Genomic DNA, 24,076 nt, shown 5'->3' with positions numbered 1-24,076 from the left:
GACAATCTGGTAATGACATTTTTCTAAGTCTAGTCCTGGTCTAGTCCTGGTCTAGTCCTGGTCTAATCCTGGTTTAGTCCTGGTCTAGTCCTGGTCTAGTCTCGGTCTAATCCCGATCTAGTCCTGGTCCAGTCCTGGTTTAGTCCTGGTCTAGTCCTTATCTAGTCCTGGTCTAGTCCTGGTTTACTCCCGGTCTAATCCTTGTTTAGTCCAGTCCCAGTCTAGTCCCAGTCTAGTCCCAGTGTAGTCCTGGTTTAGTCCTGGTTTTGCCTTGGTCTAGTCTTGGTCTAGTCCTGGTCTAGTCCTGGTCTAGTCCTGCTCTAGTCCTGCTCTAGTCCTGGTTTACTCCCTCGTTTAGTCCCGTTCTAGTCCTGGTCTAATCCTCGTTTAGTCCTGGTCTAGTCCCGGACTAGTCCTGGTCTAGTCCTGGTTTACTCCCGGTCTAATCCTCGTTTAGTCCCATTCTAGTCCTGGTCTAATCCTCGTTTAGTCCTGGTCTAGTCCTGGCCTAATCCTGGTCTATTCCTACAGTACATCATTAAACCTCTTTATATCCATGGAAACAATCTGATAACACCATTTTTCCAAGTTACAGGTCTGATCTGTGGAGAGGCAGCCCTGAATTCTAATAAACACACATATCCAGTCCACTTAATGTACATTTCACATATTTTTTTTTTTTATTATTTAACCTCAAAAAGGAGTAAATCCCACCTCTGTGTTCCATTAAAACACAAATTAAACACTTTATAACACATGTGTAATTAAATAAACGTGTGTTATATCAGTTTAATCCCACACTGTGCAACACTCCAGATAAAAAACTACCAGACAGAAAGTACTGGTTTTATGAATGGGCAGTAGCGCTCCATTCAGTATCTCTGTACTCGGGGTTTTTCTAATGCTCCTATTAATTACCGAGGGCTTACTTAGTGTTTGTCTTCTTGCTCTCGCTCTTATCAGATCTGGACCCAGACCCTGTGAGTAGAACAGCTGAAATAATAGTGTGTTTGGACCAGAGCGCTGCGCGATTACAGATACTATCTATAGATGTGTTATTTAATCTGAGGCAGAGTAATACAGGGGGATCTGTGTGTGTGTGTGTGTGTGTGTGGGGGGGGGGGGGGGGTGTATGGGCTGTGTGTGCGTGTGTGTGTATGGGCTGTGTGTGTGTGTGTGTGTATGGACTGTGTGTGCTGTGACACTACACGACTCATTCACGCTTTGTTGTTCCTGGTTTTAGTTCAGTTTGGTTTTTGTGTCGACTGAAAATGGTTTGGTCTTTTTTTAGTCCTGTTTTAGTCCTGGTCTAGTCCTGTCTAGTCTTGGTTTAGTTCTGATCTAGTTGTGTTTTAGTCTTGCTTCAGCTTCGGTCTAGCCTTCGTTCTAGTTCTGGTCTAGTCCTGGTTTAGCCCTGGTTTAGTCCCAGTCTAGTTCTGGTTTAGTCCTGCTCTAGTCCTGGTCTATCCCTGGTTTAGTCCCGCTCTGGTCCTGCTCTAGTCCCGGTCCAGTCCCGGTCCAGTCTCGGTGTCCCGTCTGCAGACGTGTTACCTCAGCTCGTGTCGTCTTGTGTCTGTCTCTGTCTCTCACATCTGGTCCTGGTTTAGTCCTGCTCTAGTCCTGCTCTAGTCCTGCTCTAGTCCCAGTCTAGTCCTGCTCTAGTCCCGGTCCAGTCCCGGTCCAGTCCCGGTGTCCTGTCTGCAGACGTGTTACCTCAGCTCGTGTCGTCTTGTCTCTGTCTCTCACATCTGTTCTGAATCGGGCCTTGTTTCCGGCTGGTAGGCTGGGTACAGGGAAGTGCCAGTCGCTATCGAAAATCTCCTCTGTTTTCTCAGGGATGATGGGAATCTCGGGACTTTCCCTACGGCAGTGAAATCATCCTCCTTCCCGCTCTTCAAATACCGCCGGCCCATTCCTCCGCCCCACCGAGCTCACTATAAAACAGCTGAGGCGCCCTGTGTTTGGCAACAGTTGTCAGTCTAAAAGGTGTCATTAGCCTGAGAAAATACTGTACTTACCCTGCAGTCGGCTAAACAAGAGTACGCCAGTGTTTGTGCAGGAAATTGGACAATCGTGCGGTTTCTGGACACACTCGACTCCTTTGACAGAAAAGAGCAGTTGTCGCAGTCGGTGTTGACCCTTTAAATCCGACCTGTTCTGCGAAATGGACTTTTCAGAGCTTTTAAACCGTGTTATAGTTGTTTTCTTCTCGTTTACCCTCTTGAAGTTGTGTTTGGAGTGATTCATGTTGGAGCAAAGTTAAATCGCTTATTTTGAAGACGCCATTTTGAACATTAATCCCCGTTTTCATCTCCACCTGGACACGCCCACTGTGATGTACGCACTTTGTTCTCCAGTTATTTTACTTAATCGGTTAATTTGGCAGCGTCGTGTCGTCATTTTGGGACAAATAAAAAACGTGTAGCTAACCGTCTTCGTTGTGATGACGTTTACGGCGTCGTCAGCTCCCATTGGACACCATGTTTTTTTACGCAGAAGGACTTGTTCCAAAAATTTTGAATGTGTAAATGCTGATGTTGAAGTTGTTTTACACTTACAAATTTCGTTTTAGGCTTACAACTTTGTAATTTTACACGTACAAATCTGAAAAGTCCGATAGCATAAGGCGCTAGCTAATGCTAACATGTCGTTTTCTAACTTGTTGTCTAACTTTTGTTGCCACACTGACTTTATCTTCTCAATTTACTTTGATATAAACTTCTTAAAAGGTCAATAACATCGTAATATCACATAAAGGTGAAAAGGTGACGTACTGTCTGATTTCAGGTTAGCTTCTTTACTGTTAAAAAAACAATTTAGCTTACACTTTAGCTAATCTTTTTGAAGCGAATTCGGTGCAACGAATGTCTCAAAACTCGTGAAAGCCAAATTTTCAGGTTTGTACGTGTAAAATGACAAAGTTGTAAGCGTAAAACGATATTTGTAAGTGTTATTTTTTATTTTATTTTATTTGCCAGTTTACAGATGAACATTTACGCGTTCACCTTCATACTTATTTCTTTTATTAAGTCGTTTTAGATGAATATTGCTGTTTAAAATGTCTAGATTATAACATAATAATCCACAAGTGTCATAGATTATAACTATATCAGACATAAGGTCAAATAGTGATCTTTAAAGCTACACTGTGTCATTTTCTGCCACCTTCTTGTTCCGATGGAGATGTTATTTCTTCACCTGGAACGTAGCATGGTATAAACCGAATTTATCTCCATGGAAACGGCACCAGACAAAGTCACGGGTCAGATCAGCGAGGAGGCTACCCTGTTTGAACTAAGAATACATGTTTTTCAAGGTATTTTTTAGCTATAATAATCGAAAAAATGTATGATAAATTAGTTTAATGTTCTACTATGAAACATTCTACACAAAGAAATAACATTTTCAAGAGTTTACGCAACAGTTTAAGTTAAGATGGACCTGTCGAATAAGCGTAGTTTGCATTTAAAGTAGTACTTAAATGGATTTTCCTTGTTATTCGCCAAAATAAAAGCTTCAAAAGTGCATCTGCCAAAGGATTATCTCAGCTTTATCGTAATGCGGTAGATAATTATCCAGACTTAACGGGGATAATGAGCCGGACCGGTCAAGCTTCAGTTAACCCTACTAAGTGTGAGTTTGTGTGTGTTCTGACCAGTAGCAGCAATATCCCTATTAGAAAGTCACAAAAACACCTGATTTCAACCATAAAACCTCTGAAAACGCAATGAAAATCTGATTAAAACTTAGATCAACTTTACAAAAACACAAACGCTCACATGTTATAACAGTTTTACCCTTTAGAAAACACACAAGTAGCCAGTGTACGTGTGTTTTAAAGTCCCTTAAATCGCAGCCAAACACTTTTAACACGAGCAATAACGTCATTATTACTTCTTGTTTCACTTTGTCCACTCCTCAGTGCAGCAGTAAATAGCGTCTTTGCGCCCTCTGCTGGTGTTTTGCACGCAGATATTCCACTAAAAGTTGATTTTACCAGCTAGTATCTGTACTACATGCAACCCGAAGCTAATTGTACAGCCATATAACCTTGCGTAATACATAAAACAAGACCTTTGATGACCTTTGCCTTGTTAAAATATCTAAACACTCCAGTTTCCATTGACTGTCCCTATAGAAACCGTAAAATGCTAACTGTTTTTACGTTCAACGCTGTATAAAGGGAGGATTTCTGCCGCTGCTGCTCCTAATTTACTGGTCAACAGGGTCTTCCTCTGCGCCGTACACCCCCCCCACACACACCCACACACACACACACACATATATACACATACCCCCCCTCCTGTCTGTCCCGCTATGTCTGTCCCAGTGCTATTTATTCCCATCGCTAGGAGACGGCTGCGCACAAAGCCGGCAGTGTGTCGGATGCTTTTTTAGAATAGAGATTCAGTCTGGTGAAAGTGGAAACGCTATGATTGACTGGGTTCTGTGTGTACCAAGAGACGCACAAATTATCCCAGGAATTGACAGAGAAATATTAACTTTTTTTTTTTTTTTAAATAGTTACAATTGGAAGAGGGGTTTACATTGGCGAAAGTGTCGGCTAATCTTTTTTTAAAACGTGAACGCAGCGGCGAAAAAACCCAAAATAGAACCATGACGTTATCTGTTATTACTGAAAGTGTGCTTAGCTTTGCCTGGAATATTTCACACTGAGGCATTAATTTGCATTTCGCCAGTTGTTTTTGGCTTAACGTGTCACGAACGCCGCGCATTCTTGGTCTGAAGTCTACCAGAAAAGTTGCGTAGCGGGGCTTTAAATAGAACACTGCCGGTAGTGTTAAGTCATATTATTAGTCTCAGTTGTTTTTAAGCGTATTTATCTCCATTGAGGCGAGCGCGTGTCGGCGTCTGGTCGAGTTACGAGCCAGATCTGCGGAGAGGCGATCCCTTTCGGAGTTCTTGTTTATGCCTGGTCAAAAAAAAAAGATCACAAACTCTAATATTTCATTGGACCGCCTTTAAAAATGGTCTTTCTTTCACGATTAAACGTAGCTCTGAGTTCTGCTGTTGTTTTTCTTTGATTTGATTTCACCAAACGTTTAAGTCAGAGGTGCCCAAACTTTTTTTATCGAGGGCCACATCTCAAAACATTTTCGAAGCGGCTTTAAACGCAGCTTTGACAGAGCCGCTGTGGATTAATAAGACTTAAAACACATTCATTTTAGGCAATGTGATGTTTGAGGTTATAGTGGTAGAACAGTTGGGCCAGTTCAGCAGGACCAATAAAAACTGGTCTGAGGGCCGCATTTTGCCCCCGGGCCGTGGTTTGGACAAGTGATTGCCGTTCATGATCATTCAGGATTTTTTTCCGGTCGCATTTCTTTCTCGAAGACGATGGATCCACACTATCTTTCCAGTTTTTAATAATGTGTTGGACAATTCTTAACCTGATTTTAGTCGTTTCTCCAGTCTCCTTTAGATGTTTTCTCTGCTTGATGCCAACGATTCGACGCTTCTCAAACAGACTAACATCTTTTGCACAACCATGGGTCTTTTTCGAAGCTTAAATGCCATCTGAAATATAATCGCCCATGCAGTAATTATCCAATAGGAGGCTCGTACCTACAGTATTTGTTTAGTTAAATCCAGGTGACGACTTTTTTTTTGGCCGGACAGTGTATTTTGGGCAATAAAAACTGATTAGTCCAAACTGTCAGGTCTGAAAACAAACAAAACCTTGCTCCTTGGTCTTTAAAAATAAAAAAAATTAAAAAAAAGATCCGAAAGACCAGACGAACCTCATCGGACAGTTACCGCTAATGCTATACTGTGGAACATTCTACGCAAAGCAATGCCATCTAAACGGAGACGAGCGGGCAGCAGACCCTCCACGAGAAAAGTTGCGTAGTTAAGTAGAAATACTCGCGAAAGGCCGATTATTCATTCAAAAAAAGAAGGGAGAGGGAAAAGAAAGGAAAGGAAGGGGAAAGAAGAAAGGGAAAGAAAGGAAAAGAGGAAAAAAAGGGAAGAAAACAAAAGAAAAAGGAGACTCAACCCTGAAACTGAATATCAAAACTAGTCATAACTTCATAACTAAACTCACTCGTTCATTCATTTTACCCGCTCAATAATAAAACAATAATAACACATGTTTCTATCTCTTGTAAAAAGAAAAAAAACAAAAGTTACATCATGCACATTTAAACCATTTGATCTCGACTGCACAGTGAGCCGTGTTGGTCGTATGTTAATAGAGACTTTGTTCCGCTCTGATAATGGCACAGTCCGGGACATTTCCCCTCGTGAGGCTGTTTACTCGTGACTTTGATGTGTCTTGGTAATACAAATGATGCCTCCGCTCTTCTCCGCTCCCTCCCACCTTTGATTGGCCGTGTAGGTCTGGTGCCAGCCCTTTGTTCCCGTTGCCGGCAGCAGAAGCAGGTTGGGCAGGATTCTGAAGTAGTTGGTTGTTTCTGCCTGGGCCAAATGGATGTGAGCCAAGCACAGCGGGAGATAGTGCTCTCCTGTTTGATATTTACTTTACCGCCTTCGCTGGGACACATCCACACACTGGGGCTGTGGTGGAAACAGCTAATGCTAAAGTGCTGACTACGCGCTGGTCTAAACTTAAGGTTAAACTGTGTTAGAATTGGACAAAATGAGCGTGACGTCATCTATAACGTCCGGCTCCAGTCAAATGAAGCTCATGGTTAGCGGTTAAAGGGGTGGATTTGGAGCAGAGTATCATAGCAACCAAAGAGCCAATCCGGCGCGAGGTTGTTTAGCATGAGGCAGTGCTTAGTTACGCTGTCAATCAAACTTGTTGCTAACGCTTGCTAAAGAATGGGCCTTATTGGTCTTTTATTAATGTTCATATCTTAATTTACAGACAATATAGTCAAATAAAAAAGGTTTAAAAAGGTATAAAATTCTGCAATATTTTTCTGTTTTTTTACAAATATTTAGCTTTTATTTTTGAGTGCCGTGCGGGAAAGATTTACACGTGTTATTAGTAAATTTTCTTTGTTTTTACGCTGTGTAGAAATAGTCCTCAGTTTTGTACCTGCCTGCACCGCTCGTTTAGCATGAGGCAGTGCTTAGTTACGCTGTCAATCAAACTTGTTGCTAACGCTGACGGGAGCGACCTCGGCTAAAGAATGCGCCTTATTGGTCTTTTATTAATGTTCATATCTTACTTTACGAACAATAAAGCCAAATAAAAAAAGGTCTAAAAAGCTCTAAAATTCTGCGATATTTTTCTGTTTTTTTTTTGGGAAAGGTTTACACTTGTTACTATTTAATTTAATTTTATTTTATTATTTTTTTTACGCTGTATAGCTGTGCCAGTTTTGTACCCAACACTTGAGGCAAGACATTTAATTTTTTGCCTTGAATTTTTGACGCAAGTGAATTGGAGTTGATAGAGACTTTTTCAGAAGCCAGAGAGGAATTTTGCTGTCATGGTAATGCTAACAACAACAACTAGCATGCTAACAGCGCAAAAGCATTACTTCCTGGTTCACAAACAACAAAAACTTTCTAATTAGAAGCATTAGACGTCTTATTGTGATCATAAGAGCTGCTTTTACATATATCTGTATCGCAAGAGAGGAATTTTGCTGTCATGGTAATGCTAACAACAACAACTAGCATGCTAACAGTGCAGTAGCATTATTTTCTGGTTCACAAACAACAAAAACTCTCTAACTAGATGCATTAGACGTCTTATTGTGATCATAAGAGCTGCTTTTACATACATTTGTACCGCAAAAGGCAGTATTAAAAGTTATACTTGTACGTAAACAGCTAGCGTCATGTGCTAGCGTTCCAGCTAATAATCACATGGATTTTTGCCTTCTGGAGAGCCAAATACTTTCTTTATCTTAGCGTGAGGCCTTATAAAGCTCAAAGTCATACTAAAACCTCAAATTCTGCCCTGTTAATGTGATTTATTAGTTTTAATATCGATTAGCATCAGATTTTTTGACGTCATTAGCTTGTTTTGGGGTAGAACGACGCCCTGTTTACACTGTTGTTGTTGTTGTTACGATCGCTCTCAGGGTCCCGTGTACCGTAGGTGTGTACTTTTAGGCAGAGGAATGCACAATATTATAGTGAGTTTGGCATTGGCTGGGCTCCTGTGGGGATAATGGGTCCGTGGCGTGAGAGACGGCGTTTACCTGAAGAAGGAGCCGCGGGTCACGTGTAAACATACTTTCGCATTCTCTCCGTCTTCCACCTTTCAGCTCATTTGTTTTTGTTCCGTCGTGCAAACTGATATGAGGTAATTGCGTTTATTAAGCGGGGACGCGGCGACTCTTTTCACGAAATCTCCGTGTTTGAATGCGACAGCGGCGATGTTGACTCATGCGATCGCGCCGTAAACGTAACGCGCGATAAAAAGCAAAACAAACTAATTAGCTAATGAGAAGTGACTGCCAGCGCGTGATAAAAAGCGTCACGAGGTACATTTTAATAACTGAACACACATCGAAATCCGGTTAAGCCTGTTTCCTGACGCCGTTTTTCTTGTCTGTCGTCGTAAAGGGCATCGTCAGAAGTTGGAAGACCCCCCCAAAGCCGGCCTGTTCTCGGACCGCCTGAGCGAGCTGGAGAGGATGAGGGTGAGGGTGACCGTGCCCACCCAAGCGCCCAGACCCACCCTCAACACCGCCCCCAACTCCTTCACCCCGCAGGGACAAACGCAGATCACAGGTGAGACTCGAAAACTGCAAAAAAAAATGACACTTTCCAATGTTTTTTTAGATGGTTTTTAATGTCAGATTATACAGGGTATTGTTTAAAGCTGCAACATGTAACTTTCCTGAGGTTGCACCATGGAAACTGAAAGTAAGAAGCAGACTTTGGAACGTTCTGTGCCGTACTGTGGAATGTAATAGTCAAGCAGCATCTCCGTGGAAACAAGCAGGAGGAGGAGGCTTAATATGAGTCAGGTTTGTGGAGATGCAAGCTCCTGGTTTAGTCCTGGTTTAGTCTTGGATTAGTTCTGGTTTAGTTTTGGGTTAGTCCTGGTTTAGTTCTGGTTTAGTTCTGGTTTAGTCCTGGTTTAGTTCTGGTTTGGTTCAGGCCTCCTGCTGGTGCCCAGATTCAGGACTAAACCAGGACTAAACCAGGACTAAAAGAGGACTAAACCAGAACTAAACCAGGAATAAACCAGGACTAAACCAGCACTAAACCAGAAATAAACCAGGACTAAACCAGGAATAAACTGGGACTAAACCAGTACTAAACCAGGATTAAAAGAGGACTAAACCAGGACTAAACCAGAATGAAACCAGGACTAAACCAGGACTAGACCAGGACTAAACCAGGACTAAACCAGGACTAGACCAGGACTAGACCAGGACTAGACCAGGACTAAACCAGGACTAAACCAGGACTAAACCAGGACTAAACCAGGACTAAACCAGGACTAGACCAGGGCTAAACCAGGACTAGACCAGGACTAAACCAGGGCTAAACCAGGGCTAGACCAGGACTAGACCAGGACTAGACCAGGACTAAACCAGGACTAAACCAGGACTAAACCAGGACTAAACCAGGACTAAACCAGGACTAGACCAGGACTAAACCAGGGCTAAACCAGGACTAAACCTTGACTAAACCTTGACTACAGCAGGAGGCCGGTCCCTGCAACCCTCAGAGTAGGAGATAGTTCATATGATACTATTTAACAGTATTTAACAATATTTAACAGTATTTAACAGTATTTAACAGTATTTAAAAGTATTTCACAGTATTTAACAGTATTTAACAGTATTTAACAGTATTTACAACAGTGGTATTCACAGTAGCAGTAATGCCAGCACTTGAAGTATCAGTAGTATTCGCTGTTACAATCACATATCCCGTTTTGGCCGTACTACACACTTAAATATTGAGTTTGAGCGCAGATTTGGAGCTTTGTGAGTCTCTAGTATCTCCCGACACTCCCAGTCCAAAGCCAAACCTATGAAAACGTCTTCAAAGTGACTTTCATGTCTTTCAAATGTAACACGAGAGATGAAACTTTCCAATAGGTCCATTATCGAGCACACGCTTTGTCTGCAGTGAAAAGAAGTTTTACCCTGAGCTTTAATCATAGTATCACATTATAGTGGCGTTCATCCAAAGACAGCGATACACTTCATTAAGACTTTTAATAGTTTATTACAAACCAAACTTTTACTGGCACCAGGTTTTGTGGGAATATTATCACGTTACTCAATCTACTTCACGTTTATCCAGCACGAGGAAGAGGTGGACGACATGTACAGACACGGATCAGTGGAAAAATGGGAAATATTGCAGTTTTTTTTATCGTTTTTTAGTCCCAAGTACCTCATATAGTGTCCTAGTGATTCTTTAGTAAGTATAAGACACTGTATTAATGTTATTTCAGTTATTATTAGTATGTTTTTAGAGGTTTTTCATGTCAAATCATACAGGATATTATTTAAAGCTGCAGTATGTCACTTTCCGGAGGTCGCCTGGTCACATGTATGATGTATGATGAGCTGTATCATAAAAACAGAACGTTAAGAAGCAGAATTTGGAACATTTTATGTCATAGCCAAATAACAGCTCCATGGATACGAGCAGGAGGAGACTAAATATGAGTCAGGTTTGTGGAGATGCAAGTTCCTGGTTTAGTCCTGGTTTAGTCCTGGTTTAGTCCTGGTTTAGTCCTGGTTTAGTCCTGTTATTTTTCTGGTTTAGTCCTAGTTTAGTTCTGGTTTAGTCCTGGTTTAGTCCTGATTTAGTCCTGGGTTAGTCTTGGTTTAATCCTAGTTTAGCCCTCATTTTGTACTCATTTAGTCCTGATTTAGCCCTGGTTTAGTCCTGTTATTTTTCTGGTTTAGTCCTGGTTTAGTCCTGGTTTAGTCCTGGTTTTGTTCTGGTCTAGTCCTGGTTTAGCTCTGGTTTAGCTCTAGTTTGGTCCTGGTTTAGTCCTGGTCTAGCCCTGGTTTAGTCCTGGTTTAGTTCTGGTTTAGTCCTGGTTTAGTTCTGGTTTAGTCCTAATTTAGTCCTGGTTCAGTCCTGGTTCAGTCCTGGTTTAGTCCTGGTTTAGCTCTGGTTTAGTCCTGGTTTAGTCTTGGTTTAGTCCTGGCTTAGCCCTGGTTTAGTCCTGGTTTAGTCCTGGTTTAGCTCTGGTTTAGTCCTGGTTTAGTCTTGGTTTAGTCCTGGTTTAGCCCTGGTTTAGTCCTGGTTTAGTCCTGGTTTAGTCTTGGTTCCTGCTCACAGTAAAGACACATATTTTTCAGTGCAATAAACACAACCAAAAGTCAAAAACCAAAATTAAATTAAATAACTGTTGTTTTTTTTTTTACTAAAAGGTTACATAATGTGGCTTTAAGAATGTAATATTTACTATAAACACTGTTTCATATTAAAATACACTTACGCTTCATTTTTAACCTGAAATAATCCCAAATCCGTCTTGTTGGGAAAGGAGATATTCAAAGTTACACTGTAGAGTTTATAAAGTGTAGTACAAACTATTTAAACAGTAAATGGTACTTTTCATACACTTTCATATTTAATTTTACAGTTTATTCCCATTTTGTCTGATCCTCGAACCTCAAACCTAAACTTTACAAACACATTTCATGACATTTCGTATAAATCGCCAAACTACTGAATATCAAGTGTCATCATTTGAAAGTGACTTGGATCAGAGGATAAAAATGGCTGCCCAAAACCATGTAAACGCTGTGGTTAGTGACATGTCATTATCCCAGTGGGACTAAGGCAGGACACATGTCGCACCGCGGCCTCTTGGATCCTGTGTCCCTCGTCTCCGTCACTCTATTAGACGGCATCCAGGAAAGAAACCCGATCTGTCACGGTTTGGAGATGACCGCTACACCCGATCGCCGCTCACACCTCCGCACACGGCGTCATTTAGCTCTGAGTTGCTCCCTGGCTCTGCTCGGCGGCGGGTCGTTTGAGGGATGGTTAACCAGTGGAACAGTAGACGGCGTAAGATTGAGCGTTGCAGAGGTGACAAAGTTTGAAAACGCTGAATTCGTAGCAAAAGACGTGGGAAGAACGCACGGAAAAGTAAATTACGCCGCAGCTGTCAGTCAAATTCAAGTGTCATTTGAGGCTAGTTCCTTGTTTATTATTTAAATGGATAATCGCGGGGAGAAAATGTCATGTTTTTCGGAGCAGGGGTGAAATATTAAACTCAATTGGTGAAAAATTAAATGGCAAAGGTGGTGTTTAGGTTGAGACAAGGCACGTTTTATTACGCAACTCCATAACTCAGCAACTATAGGGTTTAATTTTGTACAAATAAAACAAAATGGCCGACCACGATGTAGTTTAATTGGGTTTCAAGAATTAATAATGTTGTTTATTGCTATAAAAAGACAATTCTCCACAAAAAAGTACAATTCTATCAGTTGTGGAATGTAACAAAGTAAAAGTACTCTACTTTTTAGGTCAATTTTAGGTATTTGTACTTTACTTCAGTACTTTTTACAGTGGATACTTTTGACTTTTACTTCATCACATTTAAGAGTAGTATCTGTACTTTCTACTCCGCTATATTTTTGAGCTGGACTGAAAAGTAAACGTATTTTTTATAATTTGAGACCTGCTTAAAAGGTTAAATAATATATATATTTAAATAAAAAACACAAGAAAAAAAATCAAAATGAGTTGTTTTTACTGAACAAAATTCAGTACAAATCAAAATGTATCAAAATCACTGTATTTGAAGCCTTATAATACCTCAAAATATACGCGAAATACTTTTACTTTTTACTCTTTAAGTACATTTTTAAACAGGTACTTTCATACATTTACTTAAGTAAATGTTTTCATGTGATGCTTTTACTTTTACTTAAGTATTTGACTAGTTTTCTTCCAGTATCTGTGCTTTTATTAAGTAGATTTTTTGATGTGATAGTTTTACTTTTACTGAGTTGTTTTTTTTTTGTTTGTTTTGGGGTTGTTGTTTTTTTGCTCTATTATCTGTACTTTTACTTGAGTAACAAAACAGTACTTCTTCCACCACTGAATTCTATTATAATTTAAAAAAAGAACTGGTTTAGTCCCATTTCCACAACATTTTGAAACAGTCCAGGTTTGATGAATCTTACTTTTTGCTTTTATTTTTACAGAGGTGGGATTTAATAAGTTTTCTTCTTCCCACTGGTTTTTGAGCTTAAATAAGGATTAATTTGTGACAATGAGCTTTAAGTGTACCTGATACATGTACTCGAAATAAAAAAAATAAATAGACTCATCAAAATACTACATAGTTTTTCTCATTGTCTCTGGCTGTTTAAAGGGCCAGTATTACACTTTTTTATGTTATAATGTTGTTTCCTCATCAAAAACAGACCTGGAGTTGTGTTTTGTTTCATTCCCACACGTTTAAACACACAAACAAACCTGCATATTTAGGCTGAGTTCTCCTCTCAGACAGAAAACACTCTGTTCCACCTTGTGATGTCATCATGTGGTGATACAGGAAGTGCTCCACAGTCTTCAAGCGTCAGTAATTTGGATTATTTCAGCCCTGGGATCGCCGATTTCCACTGAACAAAAGGTAAACGGTAGCTGTTAACTTGAAAACTACCACTTGATGACATCACAAGGTGGAACAGATCATTCTGCGCTTTGGAGATATGGACAGACTAATATTAAAGTGTTACTCAAACATGTGTGAATGAAACAAAACACAGCTCCAGGTCTGTTTATGACGCGCTAAACAACATTATAACACGACTTGAAGCTCACAAAAGTCCATTCTGTGTGATATCGTCCCTTTTAAAGCTGCATTTCGGAGCTGCACCCCGGTTGTTGTCACGGCGTCTCCTGCTCCTCGTGTGTGTTTACCTCTTGGGCGTGTGCCAGCCGAGCGCTCAGCTGCAGCACCGGGTTTTATAAGGCAAACAGGAAGATCAGCGAAGGCAAACATTAGCTGTGTCATTACGAAGGATGTTACGCAATGGGCCCAACTGATACCTGCTCAGAACACACACTCGAAATCAGCCGTCGCACAAACGCACCGTGCGGGTTGATAGTTTCTGATTATGTCATATAGGAAGGGGGAGGAGCTAGGTGTTCTGTGTACTTATATGGTGTTTGCGTAGTTATAATGATGATGCTTCTTTATACAAGATTCAAGATTACTTTGTTTGTCCGGAAGGAAATTTGTTTTAAACACACAAGTAGTATCTCTATAAACCATTAGTGCTTTACTCTATAGCCTGAAATCAACAGATCCATTGATTTGGGAAGGAAAGAGTTTGTTTTTGTTTTTTTAATTGGTGATTTAATTGGTCATTTGTATTATTTTTTTTAAATGTTCTATATTGCACAGAATTGACTCTTGTTTTAACCTCAAAAACATACCTGAAGTTGTGTTTTGTTTGCCACACGTGTTTGACTAACCCTTTATTATTAGTTTGTCTACACCACACGTGTCAAACTCAAGGCCCGTGGGCCAAATGTGGCCCGCCACGTCATTTTATGTGGCCCACGACAAGGTAAATTAAAAGGCATGACTGTCTTAAAATATCAGTTTATCAGGAGATACACAGTTACACTTTTTTTTTTTTTCATATCTATGCAACTCCATAAAAGTAATAAATATAGAAACGGTTAATTAACAAGATTAAAAAGTTGTTGCATTTATTTTACATTACATTTGGTCACATTTAGTTACATTTATCTTACAGTTACATCTGGCCCTTTGAGAGCGACCATTTTGTTGATGTTGCCCTCTGTGAAAATGATTTTGACACCTCTGGTCTACACCTTCAATGCTTAAAACGCTCTGTTCCACCTTGTGATGTCATGAAGTGGTAGTTTTTTTATGCTAACAGCTACCGTTTACCTTTTATTTAGTAGAAATGAGTAATTCCAGGGATGAAATTAGGCTATCCAAATGATTCTAGTGAAGCTGTATGGAGTTTAAAAACACAGTGGAGCACTTCCTGTATTACCACTTGATGACATCACAAGGTGGAACGGGGTGTTTTGTGTTTGAGAGAAGAGCTCAGCGTAAATATGCAGGATTTGTGCGTTAAACATGTGTGAATGGAACAAAACACAACTCCAGGGATGGTTTTGATGAGTAAAAAAACATAAATCAGACGGAGCATTTTTAGTCATTTTTCAGTTGCATTTGGGTAATTATTTATGTAGTCACACCTGCCCTGGGGTAAACGAACAAAAGTAAGGCTGCTAATCTGCGCCATCGGCCTCTTCGTCGAGTGGATGAAGTTTACCAAATGACACAATGAATATATTTAGTTATTTTAGTGACTAGTCCTATTATTTTGCTGCATTTACAACCAAAAAAAATGCACATTAACAAAAGTAATTTTACCTAACTCTATCTGTTTTAAACAACTTATATCCATTGGTTTCAGAACGATGGCACATCTGCACCGTTGCCATAGTGATTACCAACTAAAACTCCTCCAAATGAAGCTCGTTTTTGTTGTTGTGATGTTGTCTGCAAACAGCGTCAGGGTAACTCTCCTCTCTTTCTCTTTCTCCTTTGTGCGTTTTGTCCCGTGTGGTTGTATGTTAGAGTCCCCGTCCTCTCCTCCCTGGGCCTATGATCAGACCTACCCGTCCTACCTGAGTCCCATGGCGTCCCCCTCGGTTCACTCCACCGCCCCCCTCTCCTCCAGCCGCGCCACGGGCTTGCCCAACATCACTGACGGGCCCAGACGCTTGACAGGTAGAAAAAAAAGAGTTAAAAAAGTTAGTGACAATAGTGACTTCTGTGTGTCTGTGTGTGTCGACATGTTCAGATGAAATGTAGCGTGAGCTGATTGTAATGATGGTTTATTCTTGATTACAAAAAATTGGACGTGACGGTCGAGTTGTTTATGTTATAATTTTGTGTTCTGGTTCTCGAGATGGTTATCCAATCAGAACGCAGAATGAGCCTCTCTCTCTCGAGTCTCTCATTTGTGTCGCCAGGTCCAAGGCTGAAGTCAAGTCGGTTTAACCCCGAAGACTCTATTTGGTCTGAATCGTCACGAACTAAACACCAGCGCCTGCAGCAAATCATGAGTCAGTGTTTTCTGGAGGTTTCACATGAGGCCTGTACATAAACTGAGAATGAGACAAACTTGTATGTGTCTGTATCTGCAGGTTAAGACTCTGGCAACTCCTTAAAACATTAATAGCTCAGGCTCCATACGGCTCTTTTCAGTTAATTCCAAATGTGCCATGATAAGTTACTTCTCTAAATGAGACTTGTGCTGCTCTTACCAGGTCTACTGCAGCTGCTCGTGCTCCTTATATCTGGACGTGAGGAGCTGAGGCGTCTCTAGAGAAAAGTTTGGACAAACAGCGAAGAAAAAAGGGATTGTTTCCTTTTTTCCTCGCTCCAAGGCTTTGATCCCAGAGGAGCGGTAATAACAGACCAGGGCTTAATAACAGCCTCATGACTGACAAATAAAGTGTCTTTACAGCGATACGCCGCCCTCACAAGGCATTCTGGGTAATGGCATTAGCCTGTAGTCTTTTTTGTGCAAACAGCAGCATCTGTGTTCCAATTTGTCTGAGTGTGGATGTACAGCTCCTTTAAAGGCGCCGCGGGGCCGTTCACCTGTTTGACTCTGTGCCATGAGGCGCTCTGAGTGTGAGTGCGCATTAGAACAGGTTTCAAACTCACAGCTGCCGTGTCAGCTCTGATTAGCCTCTCGCTCTGCAGCTTTCATCTCCTGAGCAGGGCTTTTGTTCTCAAAGTGACACGTGCACGAGCGTGCGGACTCACGTGCACGAGCGTGCGGACTCACGTGCACGAGCGTGCGGACTCACGTGCACGTGCATAAACACAGAGCGACCTGCGGCGCTTAAAGCGTCCTAAGTGATGTGACTACGGCTCTCTGATCTACAGATCATGTTGACACCTCTCGGGGCTGCGCTGTAACAGGATCCAGCTCAGAACATAGCGACAAGTACGAGCAGAAGCTGATATGGACGCACTTGTGCAAACTTTGAGCACACACCTCCTCAGAGCGCAGCTCCGGTGGCCAAATGTCACAGCCACTAAGTCTCTGTTACAAAAGTTCATTAAGTCGGATGTGATGCTCTCGTTTGGAAATCTGCAGCTCCTGTCTGGTTTCAGCCAGCGTAACCTTCAGGATTAGCTCCCATTAAAGGACTATGTCCACATATGGACTCACTCAAGGGCCTTTTCTGTCCCTAGACACATTTGATTTAAAAGTTATATTGAAAATACTACATGAGCCCTTCAAAATATGAGATATTTTATTAAGGAAATAAGGAAGAGATCACATGATAAAACATTTTACACAATCTACAGTCGTAGCTTTGATTCTTTAAGACCAAACCATGTTCTTCATGTCTACAGTAGATTCATGGAGTTTTTGGGCCAGTGGGATTATTTTCTAGTGAGATTAGACACACGTCCTTTACCTGGAAACAGACCATGTCCGTGTTCTTTTGGTCAGAAGGACGTGTGCTCTTACCAAACAGCCACAGCACTTCATCATTTTTATTCATTTTCTGTTGAGCTTTAGTTTTTCCTTATTCTCTCGTATCAGTCGAGGTTTCCAGTGACAGTGGGGGGGCCACGCACTGTTCCTATTACCTTCCAGATCGCGGCGTGTAAATGCGTAAAAGCGTGAAACTCTTAATTGGCTGCACATGCTATCAGATGCTTGCGACAAAACCCTCCGCTCCTCGGTGCGTATAAACAGCGCGGCGCCCCCTGCCTTCACTTCACTGCAGACACGGTGACACCGAAGACGCCTGCTGATTTATGATAACAGCGCTACAACCGGACCCGACGGAGACAGGAGCGTGGGTGGAGTGTGAATTTGGGACCGGGGTAGAGCTTGAGAGAGGACTTCCAATCCTCCTCCAACCCCATCGAGATCCTCACCGCAACCAGTTAGCGGTTTCGGGGGGCACTTTTAAAGGGATAAGGGGGGAGATGCACACACACTTGCATTGGAGCCAGTGGGAGTGGAGCGAACCAGCCACATCAGAGCTCAGTCCTGCCTCATTATAGATCTCATGGAAACTGTTGGGCTCAAAGCGTTACCACATGTTCAGCTTCTTATTCAACCCAAATGCGTTTTATACTCCCTGAAACACACAGACACACACGTGCATTAGCCTATACCGCGTTCGCAGACATATTTAAACGCGTAAACAGTTATACAGCGACATCTAAACATGCGCAGACACACACTCGTAACATAAATATACATAAACGGATTCAAACGTAACCACATGTGCTTCGTCGTTGTTTGGGGAGCTTATCAGATCCCGAAAACTCCAAGTGAGGAAAACACAAAGTTGATGAATAGAATAATATTTACTGTCCAATTAGAATGCATAACTGCGCCCACAAGAACCCATTAGCTCTTTTTTTTCCCGCACACTTCCGGATGGGAACGTCTGTACTATTGAGTTTACTACCGTTGCGTACTCATGGGACTTGTTCGTTAAAGTCAATTACGCTTCCAAGACAAAGTATTAAACAATTTATGAAGCCAAAGCCACATTTAAAATAATCCCATCTCGGTAAATAGTCTAATGGGAATAGAATGTGTTTATGTACTATAGGGGATTGTGCGTTTATGAGGATTGTTTTTGTGGAGTTGTGTAATGCGGTTAAGTCCGTAGTGTGATTTGAAGGAGTAGACGGGAGCGGGGAAGCACGGAGATGTAAACAGCTTAGGCAATCTTTCTAATACACGCTTTAGTTTAGATTGTAAATAACAGATTGTGTAAAAGCAAGAGCAACGTCGCCTCCTGCTGTTAAGAGCAAATCAAAACAGGAAAGTTGTTAAGAAGCTTGTTGATACTGGAAAAGTCCAAATAAAAATAAAAATAACCCGCAATAGTCGAAATTTGCGAAGTATCAGCGTCATTTTTTAGTTATTCTACATGTTTTTTGCTGTAAAACCCCTCACCACACACTTTATACACTTTTCTCACACAATTTTCTCACATTTCTCTCTCGTTTAAACTCTCTCCAACTCTTTCAAACCTTCGTAGGCGTCTTTGTCGGTGCAGGACGTTGTGGGTTTTGTCGGGGAGAAAACAAATTGCGAACGTACAGCACTTCAGAGTCACACTGCGATACAACGTTTATGTAAAACTGTACAGGAGACACGGCACGGAGGAGACGATGGTCTACAGTCCAACAGCCAATCAGGACGCAGAACACAATGGTCTACAGTCCAACAGCCAATCAGGACGCAGAACACAATGGTCTACAGTCCAACAGCCAATCAGGACGCAGAACACAATGGTCTACAGTCCAACAGCCAATCAGGACGCAGAACACAATGGTCTACAGTCCAACAGCCAATCAGGACGCACAACACAATGCACGATCAGACGATGTAAAAAAAAAAACATGCACCGTTGGGGTCCCATAATTAGTCCCAATTGTAATTTCCTTAGCGTCTGTGGAGATATTTCGATCGAGAACAGTAACAGTGTTTAAGAAATACATAAAAAAACAACTCATTAAGTCAGTTTGAAAAGTTGCGGTGCATAAAAGTGTGGATGTTTGCGATGTTTTAATGTTTGTGAATGTTAATGTTTTAAAGTAACGGCGAGTGTTTTAGTTTTGTCTGGAAAATGGGGCGGATAACATAAGATTACTGTTCTTTCTTCTCCTTTTTCATTAGTTTTTTGTGTGTTTAACTTTACGACGCTGCTGATTTTTATTTATTTTTATGTTTTATGAATGAAATAAAAAAATAAATAAATAATAAATAAATAAATAAATACTTTTAGTTTAGTTTTAAATGCCCAAAGTTCCAATTATATCAGCTAAAACTGTATCTGATAGAATCCTTTTATTACTTCACAACATTACAACACTACACGCTTTATTTATACGTTTATGCGCTTTTCTGTCTCCTCGTTTCCGTGGAGATGTTATTCCTTGACCTGGAATGTTCCATAGTACGGCATTAAAGTCATCTTCATCCATCAAAACAAGCAGATGACGCTAGAGATCGACCGAAATGTTGTTGTTTTTTCCCATGGATGATGCCAATACTGATCATTTAGAATCAGGATTATCTTCCCGAAAGTAAATAATTTTAATTTATTACAAATTTACCCACAATCCTGTTTCGATACGAGTCGGATAAGAGCGTGTAGTCCCATTTTGTGCAGTTTTCTCTTTGATTTGAAGTGTTTAAACGAAGCTTTATTCATGTTTTTATGCAGTTGTTCGTGAAAGCAAGCCTCCTGCTGGACATTTAAGACCGACAGCCAATACGCTAAAAAGTGCAAATATCGGCCTGATATATCGGTCTATCTCTAGTTTACACCACAAGTGACAGGTCAGATCTGTGAGGTGGTGACCCAGCTCACAGCAAAAGTTGAATAAATGCAAGATAGATGCGTTTAATGCCATACGGTGGAACATTCTTGACAAAAAAGAAGAATAAATCTGTCAACTGGACAAAACGATGTAGGCGTTTTCCTTCAAACCTGGACGACGGAAGGATTAAACAGATATTTTTGACAAAGCAATGACATCTCCATGGAAACGATTAGCCAGCAGACACTCCACCACAAAAGTTACGCAGTGTATCTTTTAAAAAAACAACATTCTTAACATTTAACATAGTCTAACCAAATCTTCTCCTCTGTGTTTTCCCGCAGGTTCCTCCGACTTGAGTCCGTTCTCGGGCCAGTTCGAGCGCCAATTCCCGAGCCTCTCCACGCTCACGGACACGCGCTTCCCCAGTCCCAGGATGCACTACCCGGCCGGCTTCACCTACACGCCCCCCGTCACCTCCCCCATGTCTCTGGGCAGCGCTCACTACCACACCTACCTGCCCCCTCCGTACCCGGGCTCCACCCAAAACCAAAACGTCCCCTTCCACCAAACCAGCAGCACCCCGTATCTCTACTACGGCACGTCATCAAGCTCCTACCAGTTCCCCATGGTGCCCGGAGGAGACCGCTCACCCTCCCGAATGATCCCGCCTTGCACCAGCGCGTCCACGGGCAGCACCCTGGTCAACCCCAACCTACCCAGCCAGACGGAGGGGGGCGTGGAGGGGGACGGTAGTCACAGCAACTCCCCAACCGTGCTCAACAACGGCGGGCGGATGGACGAAGCGGTTTGGCGACCATATTGAAGAAAAATAAAGGCAGCGTAATTCCTTGTGAGGTTTGAAAGCACAACGTTTGAGAGGAGAAGGGGATTTTTTTGTGTGTGCGCAGATCAGCTAATACTATCTCCGCCTTTAAAGTTGGAAGTGAAGGTTGAGATTAAAAGAAAGAAAAACATGAGACTTGTTAAGGCTTGTCTCCCTTAAATGTGTTTTGACCAAAGCACTACAAAGGGAGGCGTCTGCAGCAATATTGACGAAGATTCAATGTCATTTTAACTTTTGTAAGCCCGAGTGGAGGAGACTACAGCTCTCTTTTCATAATCCACAAAGCTGTTATTTTTGTACAGTGTTTGAACTTTGCTGAGGCTTTTTGCTGGGCTGTGTTTTGTACTATGACACTATTAAGACAAGTGAAGCACTGAGGAGTGGAGCAGAGGTACTTTAAGTGGTATGGACAATGCTTTTTCTTTAATTTAAGTTAACGTACTTTGTGGGTGAAACATGGATGTAGATTGAGGCGATTTTTTTTTTTCTTTGTTTTAACTTATAAAGCCATAAATTATGTATTGTATTTGAAACTTGAGTCGAAGAAGTGTAATCTGAATATTTTTGATGCATCTATATGACTAAGTTAAATGAATTTTTTTGGTAATTTAAAGAGTGAGAGGTTTAATTTTGTAGCACCCAAAGATATAAATGGTTTTGAATATGTAATTTCCAAAGAGTATTGCAACATGTTTCTTCTGGAGTAACTTTCAGTTAAACTGCTCCTCGTATTAAGAGCCCAGATCCATACTAGGCGTTGACACACATTTGGCTTGGAATGAAACCTTGGTATTTATTGAGCAATAACTCGTATTGTGCCTCTTGGCAACGCACCATGAAAGAGCTTCAATGGAGAAAGTAATTATGCGTTGGGGAAATTCTGCTTCATTTGTTGAGTTTGTTCCTGATGAGCGTACAGATACTTTCTGTATTCTCTCAAACGCTGCATTGGGGCTGTTGACACGAGGCCCAGAGGAGGTCCTGGCACTGCCACCAGAGGCAGACTTTGATATTTGTGATATTATTCCTCAGGATGGATCCTCTCTCGACTGGAACTAACTGCCTGTCTGCGCCCACCGCAAGACGCCACGGAGCAGAGCTCGGAGCATGTGCAGAAGACGCTTTCTAAAAGTGAGTCTTAGTGTGAGACACATTGTGAGACACATAGTGAGCTCAGTCTGTGAGACTGACGCAGAATCTAAACTATGACATTCCTTTTATTATTTATTTTTCTCTTCTGCATTGACTTGTTTACCAAACTAGTTTGTATCTTATTTCTTGCTCTTGTCATAAGTGAACACTTTGTGACACCACAATGAGGGAAGTCTGATGTACACCGTTTAAAATGAAAGCTCATCATTTTAAAGATGTCACAGTAACAGGACAAAGTGCAACGTGGAGGTGATTGGAAGCAGCTGCTGGCAGCAAACTGGTGACTCCAGTGTGGAGCTCTGTGTATGTTTGTTTATGAAGCACTTACTCTGATTCAGCTGCACTTACAGCGGGCTGCCAGCAGAGGGCATCGGGCCCTCTCAGTGCACACACACACACACACACACACACACACACACACACCCACACCCTCAGTGCACACACACACACACTCAGTGCACACACACACGCACAGACGCACACACACACATGTACAATGGAGAACACTTGGCCAAACAACATTTACAGTGAAGTTGAATCTGATCACTCTGGGCACTTGGTATTCATTTGATTTTTTTTAAAACTTTATACAATTTGATATTCAGAGCATGAAGGTAATACAATAACCCGATTCTACAAAGCTGAGAAAAGCAGGGGCCAGTCCAAGGATCAGGGAGAGGCTTTCATTTTAGATTTGCACGCAGACTGAGGCTCTGTGCTCCTGATACAAGTGAACACGTTTCCCCATCGGCCCAGACCAAAGGACAGGTTTGTCTGCGTCTCTGGTGTAACAGAAGACTCCATATAAAAGTCTATTAGTTAATTTAATGTAAACAGCCCTCTGGTTACCATGGCCACACGTTGGACTTAATTGAATCCCTTTTCCTCTTTAGACTGGACCAGGAAATGGTCTTTTTAAAAGTGTTTACACATCGACGCAGCACTGACATCCATTCTGTCCTCATCTGTTTTTGTTTGTGTTGTGTTTTTTTTTTTTTCATGAGGTTCGACTTTTTTCTTTCTTTCGATTTCAGTCAACTTTATAATGTATTATTTAATGACCACCATGTAAATTACGCAGGAGCAGACGTTTGCTTTCTCTATGTAAAATGTACTTAAGTCTGTTTAAGTCTGTAGTTTTGCTTTTTCTCTCATGAACTTGTCAGGAAAACCCTCTGATGGACTCTCCATTACAAATTGCTGGTATCTCTCACAAACATCTTTTTTAAGGGATTAATACCTGACAACAGTGAGTGAAATTGGCATTGTGATTGTACATTTGTTTATTTTATGAATAAAATATGACTTTTGTAAATTATTTTTTGTATTCTCTGTTTTCACCTGCAATTAAAAATGTTTATGTATAGTTAAAGGGCTTGTATTACTCTATTTTTTATCTGTTATAATGTTGTTTCCTCATCAAAAACAGACCTGGAGTTGCGTTTTGTTTTATTTACACATGTTTAAACACTCTGTTCCACCTTGTGATGTCATCATGTGGTGATACAGGAAGTGCTCCACAGTGTTTTTAAACTCCACACACCTTGACTTGAATCATTTGGATCATTTCAGCCGCTGGAATTGCCGATCTGTACTGAACTGAAAGGTAAAACGTAGCTGTTAACTTGAAAACTACCACTTCATGACATCACGAGGTGGAACAGAGCATGTTGAGCTTTGGAGATGTTACAGACTAATTATAAAGTGTGACTCAAACGTGTGAATGAAACAAAACACAACTCCAGGTGTGTTTTTGATGAGTTAACAGCTTTATAACGAGGCTAAACGCTCACGAGAGTCAGTTTTGTGTA

General features: G+C 41.3%; 1 protein-coding gene across 4 annotated transcripts in view; it reads left to right on the top strand.

Moving 5' to 3' along the window:
- Window positions 1-23,580, top strand: part of runx2b (RUNX family transcription factor 2b) — a 92,565-nt gene extending 68,985 nt beyond the window's left edge. For 3 of the 4 annotated variants that reach the window (XM_055232045.1, XM_055232046.1, XM_055232047.1), the window contains 3 exons: window positions 8,512-8,679; window positions 15,521-15,673; window positions 20,611-23,580. In XM_055232045.1, the coding sequence (XP_055088020.1) occupies window positions 8,512-8,679; window positions 15,521-15,673; window positions 20,611-21,092 (803 nt within the window). In that variant the 3' untranslated portion in view covers window positions 21,093-23,580. The remainder of the gene's footprint in view (window positions 1-8,511; window positions 8,680-15,520; window positions 15,674-20,610) is intronic. The other variant, XM_033990654.2, reaches the window with a different exon arrangement.
- The last annotated feature ends 496 nt before the right edge of the window (window positions 23,581-24,076 follow it).

The sequence above is a fragment of the Periophthalmus magnuspinnatus genome, chromosome 24 (genome assembly GCF_009829125.3).
Source record: "Periophthalmus magnuspinnatus isolate fPerMag1 chromosome 24, fPerMag1.2.pri, whole genome shotgun sequence".
NCBI lineage: Eukaryota > Metazoa > Chordata > Actinopteri > Gobiiformes > Gobiidae > Periophthalmus > Periophthalmus magnuspinnatus.
This window is presented reverse-complemented; position numbering and strand designations above follow the sequence as displayed.